The sequence below is a fragment of the Oncorhynchus mykiss genome, chromosome 8 (genome assembly GCF_057628025.1).
Source record: "Oncorhynchus mykiss isolate SJ-2025 chromosome 8, ASM5762802v1, whole genome shotgun sequence".
Taxonomy (NCBI): Eukaryota; Metazoa; Chordata; class Actinopteri; order Salmoniformes; family Salmonidae; genus Oncorhynchus; species Oncorhynchus mykiss.
Genome location: NC_143029.1, coordinates 17261236 through 17275453, shown reverse-complemented (window position 1 = coordinate 17275453; position 14218 = coordinate 17261236). Strand labels below are relative to the sequence as shown.

The 14218-nt window shown below is 41.7% G+C and overlaps 1 protein-coding gene across 1 annotated transcript in view; it reads left to right on the top strand.

The window, feature by feature from the left end:
- Window positions 1–118: 118 nt before the first annotated feature.
- LOC110529499 (gamma-aminobutyric acid receptor subunit rho-2-like) overlaps window positions 119–14218 on the top strand; it is a 34923-nt gene continuing 20823 nt past the window's right edge. Inside the window, exons 1-2 of the mRNA XM_021611736.3 lie at window positions 119–609; window positions 2023–2132. Of these exons, the coding sequence (XP_021467411.1) occupies window positions 488–609; window positions 2023–2132 (232 nt within the window). The 5' untranslated portion in view covers window positions 119–487. The remainder of the gene's footprint in view (window positions 610–2022; window positions 2133–14218) is intronic.

Sequence of the window (14218 nt, the reverse complement as noted above, 5' to 3'; positions counted from 1 at the left end):
ATCAGTATATGCAAAGAGCTTCTCCAGTTGTTGCAGAGACATTAATTAAGCACAGGATCTATATCTATATCTATATCTATATATATATATATATATATACTTTTTGGTTTTCGAAAGTGCCCAGAAAGCTGTGCGAATTCGGAGTATGTTACGTCACTTGATCGAGGATGCCCTGGAATGTGGTCATGTCATTATACTGTAGCTAAAACAGGGCTGCTGCTGAAGCTGCGCGCGCGGTGCCTTGGTTTGGAGTGCGTTGAAACCAACCGCTGTGGACCAATCAGGGAGCAATAAGCGGGACAAGCCGCTTGGAGTCGTAAACATATCTGTCGTTGTTACTTAATCAACCGACACACTGCCTCACTACAATGCATGTTACCACACATGTTCTGCTTTAGATCAGAATACGCTACAATGCTCAAACCATTGCGTTCGTCGATTAAAGGGATTTCTTCACTCACTCGACGACTTTTGAGTTTCACACATAATGCCTTATTATATTAAGTACCTGTTTTTAATTTTTTGCTTGATACTTATCGGGGAATGCCGAAAGCACAAAAGTCGGAAAAGGCGGTGGTCCGGGGCGGTAGAATCTCACAAGCATGGCGCGTAAGTACCTGGATCCTTACCCTTTTTGACAGTTCATCCAAATAGGAGAAAATGGGCGTGTTACATTCGCCACATGTTACTTTCTTCCCATCTCCCCATTATGTTCTTGTTTCATTTGCACGTTCACTCTTTATTTTGCAATTTAAAGCAACTGGGGGTCATCATGACATGACCCTCTTTCTTTGGTTAAATTCTGCACTTGTAGACGGACCCTTGCGTTCCGTTTGATTTAAATATTTATTCGATTCAATTTGTCACGTTCCAATCATTGATGGCTCGTGTCAGTAATGCAAAACCAGTTATAGTCGTTGACACTGAGACTATGTAAATATTAGCCTAGGGGTGGACTGGACTCGATGGGGATTGCGCAACGGGTAAACCATGCCGGTGCGTAAAGATGATCCAGAGCGCAGTGCGCATTGATGGGAAGGATGTAATGGGTGGACCCTGTCTACGCAGAGATGTCATGAATCATCCCTATCTGCAAGTTTCATCATCCATACAAATAATTTGAACCTTGCATCATTATTCTGCATCATACTCCACGGTCGGTTGGGCTGTGCTCTGCTTCAGATGACCCATGATGTGTTCCGTCATTATTAATAATCTTATCTGTGAAATGAGAGGCGATCCACATGTGAGGCTGTTTAATGACACAACGCTGTCAAGTTCACTTGAAATACAGTAAGGGCAGAACATGTTAATGTAATCTGCAAGATTTAACAGTCCCATGGTGACAACGAATGAACTGGGTTCTCCAGCCGGCTCTCAGGCTCCCTCGCTGTATTACAAGTAGCTCACCAATGTCTGTTATTCTTGCATATTGAGTTATAACATGATACATTTTTGTCCATTACAAAGTATAGGATTACAATTCCGAATCGACCCCTAACATGAACCGTGCGTTTCACTATTATTGGTCAAATAATTGTGTGGTGGTATAATTAGCCAGCCCCCACGCGTTCAATAATTGTCGTCGAAACTGGCATAGGCGCGCGTAAACGCGTAAATTAAGTCGGTTGGGGGTCTATTTGGAACAGAGTTTGCCCTGTCTTCACTGAGCTTTATATCCAAGGAACATAATAAATGCAGAGTATGGGAACAAACTTCAACCCATGTTATCCTCAACTAACAAACATACCACAGATGGGTTAGATAAAACCACCTTGACAGCAAAGCATAGTAGGTTTCTCTTGATTATTTGAGGGCATGCACTACACACACACACAAACACTTATGTTGTAAAGTTTGTGTTCTTACTCCTAATCGTTCTGTGCCTTTCATAATCTCACTGTTGTGGTTTGAGGGTCATTTTAAAGGTGGTTGTATGGTTCTCTGTAAGGAATAAATGGAAACTTTACACTGTTATCTGCCAATATTTTCAGAAGTATTGATTGCTGTTTTCTTTTGTAGTCCACTGACTGGAAAAAAGATAGTTGATAACACCAAATCTCACAAGGTGAAGACAGACCACCTGCTGCGAGTTGATGACCATGATTTTACCATGAGACCAGCCTTTGCAGGTAAGGACATAGGTCTAAACTAATTGGCTGATGTTACTAAAGTAGACTTCAGTGCCCTCTAGAGCAGGTTTGGGCAACTGGCCTCCTCTGTGCTTCCTCTTTTGTAGGATCAACCTCGCAAGGTGGGACTGGGGGGGGACAATACAATTTCGCTTAAGGCCTCCAAAAGGCTAGGGCAGGCTCTGACTGCATGTGTGTTTAGAGATGTGGGTACGCAGACCCGCGAGCCACTCCGGCCCCTCATGATGAGTTCAGATTGGCCCCCACCCCCAACAAAGTTGCCTATCCCAGCTCTAGAGGTATTAGGCCTGGAGAAGGAGCACTGATATCACTGTTCAAATCAGGGGTGCAAAACTGTTCCTCCAGGGCCACAGCAGTGTTTCCATGTTTGTTCTCCTTGGGCAATCAGATGTTTCTAGTCTCTCTGAACAATCAATTAGTGGCATTAATGAACCAATTAACTGCCAGGATCAGCTAGCAAGGAATGTTCCTACTGGATAAAAACTGGTTGAATCAACATTGTTTCCACATCATTTCAACCACAAACATCTACGTAATGATGTTGAATAAACGTGGGAAAGTGATTGGATGAGCAGAAAGTCATCAACAGGACATTGTCTTTTTTTCTTCACTTTTTCAACTTTTAATATAAATCCAAAGACAAGGTAATTTTTTTTGTTGATTTCACATTGAAGTCACGTTAGTTGACATCTCAAAACAAATGTAAATCAAAACTAGACTTTGAACTGAAAGCTGGAAGCTACCAGTATGGACATTGTTTTGCGAACAGTAATTAACAGTTTTAACATTTCTGCATGCATTATTCAAGTGTGTTAACTTCTGTTCAGCAGGAGTGAGGAGAAGCTCGGACTCCAAGTGCAGGCTAGCAATGAATAAGTGGAGCATGGAGCAGGCACAGGATTGATCCGTGAGACACAATTGACAGAAGTACCGAAAGTAACAAAAATTCTAGTACTGAACCATTTTTCATGTTCTAGTATCGAAAAAGTACAGAAGTTTCAGTTTACCATGCACCAGTTTAGTTCTGAAGGATGTCAAACAAAGAAAATGACATCAATGTTCATTAGTAGTCTTTTCATATCAATAACAGGACCCCAGTGTCTGGTCTGGAGCGTGAAGTCAGTCACAAGCTCTGCTGGGTGACTACTGCGTAGCAACCTAGCTGTGCCAAAAGCCCTGGTCTGCCCTAGAAAACCTATTTAAATTGCAATAGCCAGAACGGCCAAACCAAAAGAATGTAGTCGCCTGTTTTGGGCTTGAAAATTGGTTCATTATGATCAAGTTCGATCCCCACTGTGAATTATTTTTCAAGTTTTCTATGAATCGAGATATTTAATTAAATAGTGACCCATTCTGACTACTACATTTATCCTCACACCGGACCACGTGCTGACACAGACCAATCACGGGCCGGCAGGCTACGAGGAGACTCTGGTTGACTCTTTCAGGCAGGATGAAAATGGCTACATCGAATATGATCCGATGCTAGTTACAGCCATTTTCACCACAGATAGAACAGCAGTAGGTTAGTTAAAAAAAAATGTATTGCTTTCACCATGATCTTTATCGATTTTTTTTGGTGCCATTCAGCCCCATTCAGCAATATGGCGTGCTTCAAATTCAAATATTAACGGGTCCTACATAATTAAAAAAAAATCTATCTGTGAGTGGGACACACAGCCTTGTGTCCTGGAAGAGAGCGCTTTGTGAGATTCTAAAAGTATGTCTCATACAAACATTTTGAAAAGCTGACTCGTGTAAGCATCTGTAAAAACGCTATTCATTTGGGTGGGTGATGTGTAGTGGTAGCTGTGTTTTCTTCCCTAGCTTCAAAAGGAAGCGGCCGTACAGTGTTGCTAATGAAAGCCTCTTACACTACTGCTTCCCACTCGCTGGAGGAATGTTATCTGACTGTGTGACGCTGTGACATGCCAGCAGGGGGTTTCTCTCCACACTGGGGTGGAGAAATCCCACTGTGAAGGAGCAACTGCATTGTCCCATTGCTCATAATAAACAGCTTTGTGTGACATTGTTATCACAAAGAACAGGCATTTTCACAGAGAGAAAAGTTAATTGTTTGGTTAGAATTAGGACTGTGCAAATGTAGTTTCTGTGGATGTTTTTTCAGAGACAATGAGTGTGTGAGATTTTACATTATGCATACAGTGCTCTGCAGGTGGGAAGGCCTTTATGGGGATAAGCCTTCAAATATCCCCAGCATAAAGGTTAGAGCCGTTCCCATCTGTTTCAGGTTAAGACTGTAGGGAAGCACCCTGCTGCTCAATAATCATTTCAACTTTTATAAATAGCAGACAAAAGAAGATTAACTTTTATATCCATGCAAGTTGTCTGCATAAAATCACCAGGAATATTCAATTTTGCAGATCGTTGGAAGTTTCTGGTTGGTTCCTGGTTTAGAATCCACCATCTAAACAATGTTAGGATAGTGAGACAAAGATTTTTCTGCTGTAGTGAATCTCATATTTGTCATACAATACATCAAGTTCCACTTTGCTGTTTTCACCTATAAACGGAAGTATTTAAAAAAAATAATAATAATAATCTTCCACCGGGTATAAAACCCACCTGAGAAGTATATAGACCTTTCATGGCTTAATCACATTTGCATTACACAGATTAATCAAATTTGCATTATGGTTTTTGCATTTCATTCCTATGATTTCGAAGAACATCCGCCAAAGCCATCCCATCAATCAGATTTCTTTCAGGAGTGAGCAGCAGTGTCTAATGCATGGGCTTAGGTTAGTGATCTGGCCAGTGATAACCAATAGTATATTTAGAGTTGCTAATCCATGCAAAGGGGAGCACTCCAGTGTTATTAGGTGAAATAGATATGAGCCATTTTTCATTCAGCACACTGTATATGTCTCTTCTAGACATTATATGACCGCCACATGCAACACTTGAATTTTATATCTATTTAAATCAGACATCTAATCCAGTGGAGGCTGCTGAGGGGAGAACAGCTCATAATAATATCTGGAACTGAGAAAATGGAATGGCATCAAACACCTGGAAGCCATGTATAATGCATTTGATACCATTCCACAAATTCCGCTCCAGTCCTTACCACAAGGACGCTCTCCCCAAATAAGGTGCCATCAACCTCCTGTGATCTGATCTGTGATACTTGTAGCTTGAAATACAGTGCCTTCGGAAAGTATTCAGACCCCTTGACTTTTTCCACATTTTGTTAAGTTAGAGCTTTATATAAAAATGTATTAAATATATAGATTGCAAAACAATCTACACACAATACCCCATAATGACAAAGCGCAAATAGTTTATTTTTATTTTTTGCAAATGTATTACAAATAAAAAACAGATACCTTATTTACTTAAGTATTCAGACCCTTTGCTATGAGACTCTAAATTGAGCTCAGGTGTATCCTGTTTCCTTTGATCATCCTTGACATGTTTCTACAACTTGGAGTCCACCTGTGGTAAATTAAATTGACATGATTTGGAAAGGCACACACCTGTCTATATTAGGTCCCACAGTTGGCAGTGCATGTCAGAGCAAAAACCAAGCCATGAGGTCGAAGGAATTCAAATCAAATTGTATTTGTCACATGCGCCGAATACAACAGGTGAAATGCTTACTTACAAACCCTTAACCAACAACGCAGTTTTAAGAAAATACAACAAAAAGTAAGACATAAGAATAACAAATAATTAAACAGCTGCAGTAAATAACAATAGCGGGGCTATATACAGGGGTTACCAGTACAGAGTCAATGTGAGGGGGCACCGGTATTGAGGCAATATGTACATGTAGGTAGAGTTATTGTCCGTAGAGCTCCGAGACGGGATTGTGTCGAGGCGCAGATCTGGGGAAGGGTACCAAAACATTTCTGCAGCATTGAAGGTCCCCAAGAACACAGTGGCCTCCATCATTCTTAAATGGAAGAAGTTTGGAACCACCAAGACTCTTTCTAGAGCTGGCTGAGCAATCAGGGGAGAAAGGCCTTGGTCAGGAGGTGACCAAGAACCCGAAGATCACTCTGACAGAGCTCCAGAGTTCAGTAAAATGCACATGACAGCCTGCTTGGAGTTTGCCAAAAGGCACCTAAAGGACTCAGACCATGAGAAACACAATTCTATGGTCAGATAAAACCAAGATTGAACTCTTTGGCCTGAATGCCAAGCGTCACGTCTGGAGGAAACGTGGCCCATCCCTACGGTGAAGCATGGTGGTGTCAGAATCATGCTTTGGGGATTTCTTTCAGCGGCAGGGACTATGAGACTAGTCAGGATTGAGGAAAAGATTAACAGAGCAAAGTACAGAGAAATTCTTAATGAAAGCCTGCTCCAGAGCGTTCGGGACCTCAGACTGGGGGCGAAGGTTCACCTTCCAACAGGACAATGACCCTAAGCACACAGTCAAGACAACATAGGAGTGGCTTTGGGAAAAGTCTCATTTTTTTTCTCACCTTTATTATGTTTGTTTATGTGTAACTCTGTGTTGTTGTTTTTGTCGCACGGCAAGTTCTCATTTACAGCTGCGACCTGCCCAAGATAATGCAAAGCCGTGCGACAAAAACAACAACACAGAGTTACACATAAACAAACGTACAGTCAATAACTGTTATGAGAATTATGTTCTCAATGTTCATAAACCCAATTCAATTGACTACTCAGCCTGAAACCCAGAATTTGTAAGAAACTGGTTGAAATGAATCAGACGGAGGCCCAGCTACGATAGTCAGAAAGTTTATTTACGAGAGCGCTAGTTAGTTGTACAAAACCAGTCATTTTATACTAGCTCCTTACGCACATACTCTTGCACACAAACATAATTCATACGCACATACATCTTCACACAAACAGTAGGTATGCACACACTGTCCTGCTACCCAGCCGACAAAGATTAGGGACCGTGAAAATCACTCCCTGTCCTATCCCAAATCTCTCAGTGGCCCCTAGCCAAGGTCGGCACCGAATTCTGCTCAGACAGTCTGTTTTTAAGATACTATAAAGACATAAACATTAGCTATATTGTTTTAGCCTAATTCTGATATGAACTACACATTTATTGATTATAATTGTATACATTCTAATCAATTCCATACAATTATATGGTTTCAGGGTGGAATATTCTTATCATACAATTAACAGATAAATCCCATTAACAATCCACCCTTAATGACTAAATAATACACACTGATACATCAATTGTATACAAGAATAATCCAGACCAATACATTGCTTATCATATCCTGCCATATGTTACACAACCTATTGCAAGCCCCACGGTTTCTCCCCTCTCTGGGTGGGGAGACCTCCTTCCCTGTTATCAGATTCACAGTGGTCATAAGTTGTCTGCCACAGTTCCTTGTCTGCTATGATTCAAACACATTTCCATATGTTATACAGTGATAGGGTGGAATACTGTTAATTATTGCCTAAACATTAATTACAAAAACGTACACATCTATTTTTATTAATATTATCAATGTCACTCAAAATCAACCTCACAAAACCAATATATGTATTTTCATTCCTATCCATCAATGACTGTTATAGGCCTACATTAGGTATCTTAACACTTCCTGTTAGGATTTTTATTACAATCTTCATAAAAAAACAGTCTTAAAGATCAAAAATAGTATCATCCAACATTGGCTCCTAGTAGTTAAAAGAAATGGAGCCATCTCCATACCTGGAGGCCTGTATTCGCCATCCCACTGGCCGGAGCTCGGAATCGGTCCATACCTCACCATCTGTTGCGTTATTGACCTCTCCAGAGTCCTGGTAATCAGACCTCTCATACGCGGAATTAAACAACATCCACACAGAACCAAAACACTCATACAAGTTGCCCACAACACAGTGATGATGCCATTTTTCCATTTCCCAAACACACTATCAAACCAATTTGTTAGAGCATTATCCACCCCAGAGTTCTCTGCTAATTTGTGAGCTAATGTGGTTAAACCAGCCAGGGCCTTGGTCACTGATCCTTCTGGAGCTGTGTTATTAAAAAATAAACGTACAGCAATTAACCCCAATCATTCTACATACCTCGCCCTTTTCTGCCGATTAACATATCGAGAGTCAGTCTATTTTACCAGGTCATGAGGGAGGTGGCGGATAATTGGTCAGAGAACCCCTTTACTGCATCGCCAGTATCATTCACGAATCCCTGTTGATTATAATAGATGTCATTAATCCAATCCACATTTTTATTTATTATCAACCACCAAAATAACGTAGTGGTAAAGTCTTCACCTATTTGATTCATAGCTTTGTATTAATCTGTAACTTCCCTGAGGATGCCAATAGCATCCATCTAGACAAAGCTACTCAAAGCTGGTCAAAACTCCTCCTGTGCTACTTTGGCCTCCTATAACTTGCCTCTGATGACTAACTCGAACTGGTTGGACCAATAACCCCGGGGCGCAAGTGCCTAACCACACCTTCTGGTAGTTTCTGTCGTATGCGTCCTTTGCTGGTACGAGCCCATCCTACATCAGTTATAGGTTCTGTGAGGTTAAGAATTGTCTCCTGTACTTCCAAACCTAAGTCAGTCACATTAACGATTACCTTTCAGCCATTAAAATCATCTAAGTTCTCGGTGCCATTCTTGTGTCTATAACCCTGGTACTCATCAGGAGTTAAAGTGAACCGAGGTGGGTTGGCCTAGTACTTCAATCTGGCCAACCCAATCCCTGTAAAGTTATTTGCTTTCCTAGGGAATTGTTTAAGGTTTACCTTAAATCCTACATCTTGATCTTCTTTGACTCCTTATTCTGTAAGTCACTCATCAGCGTATTATATAGTTGATCTTTTACTTCTTATCCAGGACAATTGCGTCATATAATTAGTACCGGCAGGTGGTGGATCTGGATGTATCAGACCAGTTACCAAGACTATGATGCAGCTCAGAGCCCCTACTCTTCCCAAAAACCGCCAACCCTTTGCTGCCCTTAGTCGGTCTGCTTGGTACCACCCCATACTCACACTTCTAGGATCACCCACAGTGATGAACGGTCGGGATAGGGAATCTTCATTTAAGGAGGTAACCCCCGGACCCTGTTGGTACTCGGTTCTTCTCCTAACTCTGTGTGTGATCAGCAGTGCTCATATGGGTACCTACCTTCTGGCAGTGGGTAACGTGGACCCAAGTGACTCTCTCAACGGCAAAGGCGGTGGTTTAACAGAACCTGGTATGGGCCTTCCCAACGCGGCTGCTTCTAGTCTATTCTCCTCAGGGATGGATTCACCCTTGCACTATTGGTTAGAGCCTGTAAGTAAGCATTTCACTGTAAGGTTGTACACCTGTTGTATTCGGAGCACGTGACAAGTAAACTTTGATTTGATTTAATATTGGAGTGATAGATGTGCAGATGATGATGTGCAAGTAGAGATACTGGGGTGCAAAAGAGCAAGAGGGTAAGTAATAATATGGGGATGAGGTAGTTGGGTGTGCTATTTACAGATTGGCTGTGTACAGGTACAGTGTTCGGTAAGCTGCTCTGACAGCTTATGCTTAAAGTTATAGAGAGAGATATAAGACTCCAGCTTCAGTGATTTTTGCAATTCGTTCCAGTCATTGGCAGCAGAGAACTGGAAGGAAAGGCGGCCAAAGGAAGTGTTGGCTTTGGGGATGACCAGTGCAATATACTTTCTGGAGCGCGTGCTATGGGTGCGTGTTGCTATGCTGACCAGTGAGCTGAGATAAGGCGGGAATTTACCTAGCAAAGACTTATATATGGCCTGGAGCCAGTGGGTTTGGCGACGGATATGTAGTAGAGGGCTAGCCAACGAGAGCATACAGGTCGCAGTGGTGTGTAGTATATGGAGCTTTGGTGACAAAATGGATGGCACTGTGATAGACTACATCCAGTTTGCTAAGTAGAGTGTTTGGGGCTATTTTGTAAATGACATCGCCAAAGTCAAGGACTGGTAGGATCGTAAGTTTTACGAGGGTATGTTTTTTAACAAAAAATGGTACCCCCTTTTTATCCCCAATTTCGTGGTATCCAATTGTTAGTAGTTACTGTCTTGTCTCATCACTACAACTCCCGTACGGACTCGGGAGAGGTAAAGGTCGAGAGCCATGTGTCCTCCAAAACACAACCCAAACAAGCCGCCCTGCATTTTAACACAGTGCGCATCCAACCCGGAAGCCAGCTGCACCAATGTGTCGGAGGAAACACCGTACACCTAGCGACCTGGTCAGCGTGCACTGCGCTCGGCCCGCCACAGGATTTGCTAGTGCGCGATGAGACAAGGATATCCCTTCCGGCCAAACCCTTCCTAACCCAGACGATGCTGGGCCAATTGTGCGCCGCCCCATGGGTCTCCCGGTTGTGGCCAGCTGCGACAGAGCCTGGGCTCGAACTCAGAGTCTCTGGTGGCACACTGCAGTGCCTTAGACCGCTGCGCCACCCGGGATCTGCACATCTATCACTCCAATATTATTTGGCAGCATGAGTGAAGGAGGCATTGTTGCAAAATAGGAAGCCGATTCTAGATTCAATTTTGGATCGGAGATGCTTAATTTGAGTCTGGAAGGATAGTTTACAGTCTAACCAGACCCCTTAGGTATTAGTAGTTGTCCACATATTCTAGGTCAGAACCGTCCAGAGTAGTGATGCTAGTCGGGAGGGAGGGTGCGGGCAGCAATCGGTTGAAGAGCATGCACTTAGTTTTACTAGCATTTAAAAGCAGTTGGAGGCCACGGAAGGAGTGTTGTATGGTGTTGAAGCTTGTTTGGAGGTTTGTTAGCACAGTGTCCAAAGAAGGGCCAGATGTATATAGAATGGTGTATACATCCTTCAGAATGTCCTTCAGTGGCCCAGCCAGAGCCCGGACTTAAACCCGATCAAACACCTCTGGAGAGACCTGAAAATAGCTGTGCAGCGACGCTCCCCATCCAACCTGACAGCTCGAGAGGATCTGCAGAGAAGAATTGGAGAAACTCCCCAAATACACGTGTGCCAAGCTTGTAGCGTCATACCCAAGAAGACATGAAACTGTAATCGCTGCCAAAGGTGCTTCAAGAAAGTATTGCATGAAGGGTCTGAATGCTTACGTAAATGTGATATTTCCAGTGTCGATTTTAGCATGTAAATCTTGGTGGGGGAATTTTTTTTTATTTAAGTTGGATGCACGCCAGCAAAGCCACTACACAACACAACATTAAACAATACATGAATTGCGCTATAACGGTGACAAACGGTGCCCACAAACTGTTAGGGCCCACATAAAGCTGTCCCAACAGCAGTCCCAACATCTTATCACTGCTACACCTGGCTATCAGCGGAGCCTTGTCTGGCGTCTAGCAGCGAAACAGTTCATTCAGCCTCATTTCCTGCCTTTTTAAAAAACATAGCTGATATGCCTTACTTGCTTAAACAAATGTGGTTTCTAATGACAATTGATATGTGCAAACTATGGCATAAGGGCACGACAAGCTGTTAAGAGGCAATCTGTAATTTCGATTAAGACATTAATGAGCGACCTAGGATGGACGTAGTCAGTATAACTATTTGTTTAGAACTTTTTTATGTACAGCGATAGAATTCAGAACATGGGCTGTCCTTACAGTGTTCTCCCTGTACACCAAGTCAGAACCGTAGGATAAATAAACAGGGCATATAAGCAAGCAATGAAAGCTCTTACAAAAGTTGATGATTACATTTCTCTAAAATAGGTTATAGGCTACATGTGCACCACCAGGTCAGAACAGTAGGCGAAATTAAGAGGGCTAAATAGACCAAATTATTAGGGTGAGGCACATGGGCTACTAACAGCTTACTACACAACATACACTTAGTATTACTTTCATAGCTACAGTATACATATCTTCCTGGCATATTACATAATTTATGCAGCAACATACAATACATTTTTGGACTCATCTTGATGTGCTCTGCTCACTTGAACAGGAAGGTGGCACAGTGGTCCTTCGTGGGCAAATTTTGCCAGCAGTCTGGCATTCTCTGGCTTTATGGTGCTTCAAGACAACTGGGAACTCAGGGGAAAAAAACAAGATCGAATCATGATGATGTCATTGATCTTCAAGTCGTAGCTCTAGAAAGAGGCCCGAGTTCCCGACTTACAATTCCTATTTAGATGACCGTTCTGGAATTCCTAGTTGTATTGAACTCACTAAAGTCAAGTTAACAGTTGTTTTGAGCATCGCACAAATCTTGCTTCATTGAGAGCATGGCCAATGTTGAATGTTTATCATTTTAAACTTGGAAAAGAGACAATCCCAGATTTGGGACCATACAGCCACTCCACTGAATAGCAGGCTAGTGATTGCTTTGCAGTGCTTGCAGTTAGCCACTGTCACTGATTCCTTCCAAACCACTCATTGTTGAATTTGCGATTTCCAGCTTGTTGTGTAATGTTCATGTCCAATGGCCAATGAGCACCGATACGTTTTATCTACATTTTCTCTTTATTATTTATCTTCATATGACAAGTATTAAAAAGTATTTGCCAGTAGATTGTCGACTTGATTCATGATGATGACTGCTAGCTAAGATTTTGAAAGTATGATGTTGACAGTCCAATCAAAGCTACTGTAGATATAACGTGATTTGACGTAATTTTATCTGTGGCCAATGACCTTGAGCCCTGGATGGGAAACTTCTAATGTAACTCTATGGCAGCACCCAATGGGCTTGAATTTTCAAGGTCTACCCTTAGACTTGGCGGTGATGTACTGTCCCGACGAGTGACAGAACACTAAGCTAATCATGGCGCAACTAGAGAACATTACCAACACCTACACTCAGTATTTTCCGCTAGCTGCCTCACCACCATAGAAAGCACTGACCTAGGCTGAAACACCTGCATTTTGGAGCTGCCTTACTCAAGAAAGAAAAAAAGAGACCATGTTTGTATGCAGCTTTATTAACTTAGTGATTTGATTTATTTTTACATTGTTTGCAAACTGATATGTGACACTTATTAATGCCAAAATAACATGCAAAACAGGTAAGCTCAAAACAGGTGGGGAATGACGGGTCGCCACTGGATATTTCAGTAGTTTTTTTAATACATTTGCTAAAATTTCTAAAAATCTGTTTTTGCTTTGTCATTATGGGGTATTGTGTGTAGATTGTAGAACAATTTCATCCATTTTAGAATAAGGCTGTAACGTAACAAAATGTGGAAAAGGTCAAGGGGTCTGAATACTTTCCGAATACACTGAACATAGAATTCACACTGATATAGGACCAGGCCGACTGTAAACTGCATTATGGCTGAGCATGGACATGCCAAATGTTGTCAATAAGCAAGATTAAATTCACTAAAAAGAGAGCGAATAATTCAAATAAAATTCTAAAACGAAACAAACAAATTCTAAAACGAAAGGGAGAATGTCCACTCACAGTTATGCTGCTCCCAAATAGGCCTATGTTTTATGAACATAATCGGAACCATTTTACAGATCAGATCGCATTCACACGTCTCCAGAAGTTGCATTGCAAGCGCGCCACGGACATTGTCACCATAAAACATTCTAATACGTTTGGTTGTAATAAAATTCTACGTAAAACAAGTGTTTTCTTTATTGTGCATGCCCAAAATGGGACCTTAATGGCTAAAATAATGTGGGCCTGCCTACAATGCACAGATAAAAAGGGAATGTCAGCTCACTGTTTTACTCATCTTAAACTTAATATTTTAATAAAGCTTTGGTGATTAAGATTTATATCCAAGCGGTCTCAAGAGCCAAACCCTTTATCGACAGTCTTGACTACTTTGCAATTGCATTGGGCACGACAAAAAGCCTTCATTGAGAGGAGGCTATGCTTGGTTTTTAATCAAATAAAAAAAATGGTAAAAAACATATATTTTTTTAGGTTTCTAAATACGAAGTATACAGGCACCAAAAGCACGTTAGTCTACTATTGTTTCATCTACATATGGGCAGTGTGCATCATGGGTGGATAGGCTGCGTTTCCACTGTCAAAATTCATGCCATAACCATTACCGCTAAATCCAGATTTTTGTTGGTCTTAAATATCCCTATTAGCGCTGCCTGAAATTAGCACTTTGGATCATGTTTTAAAAGGACA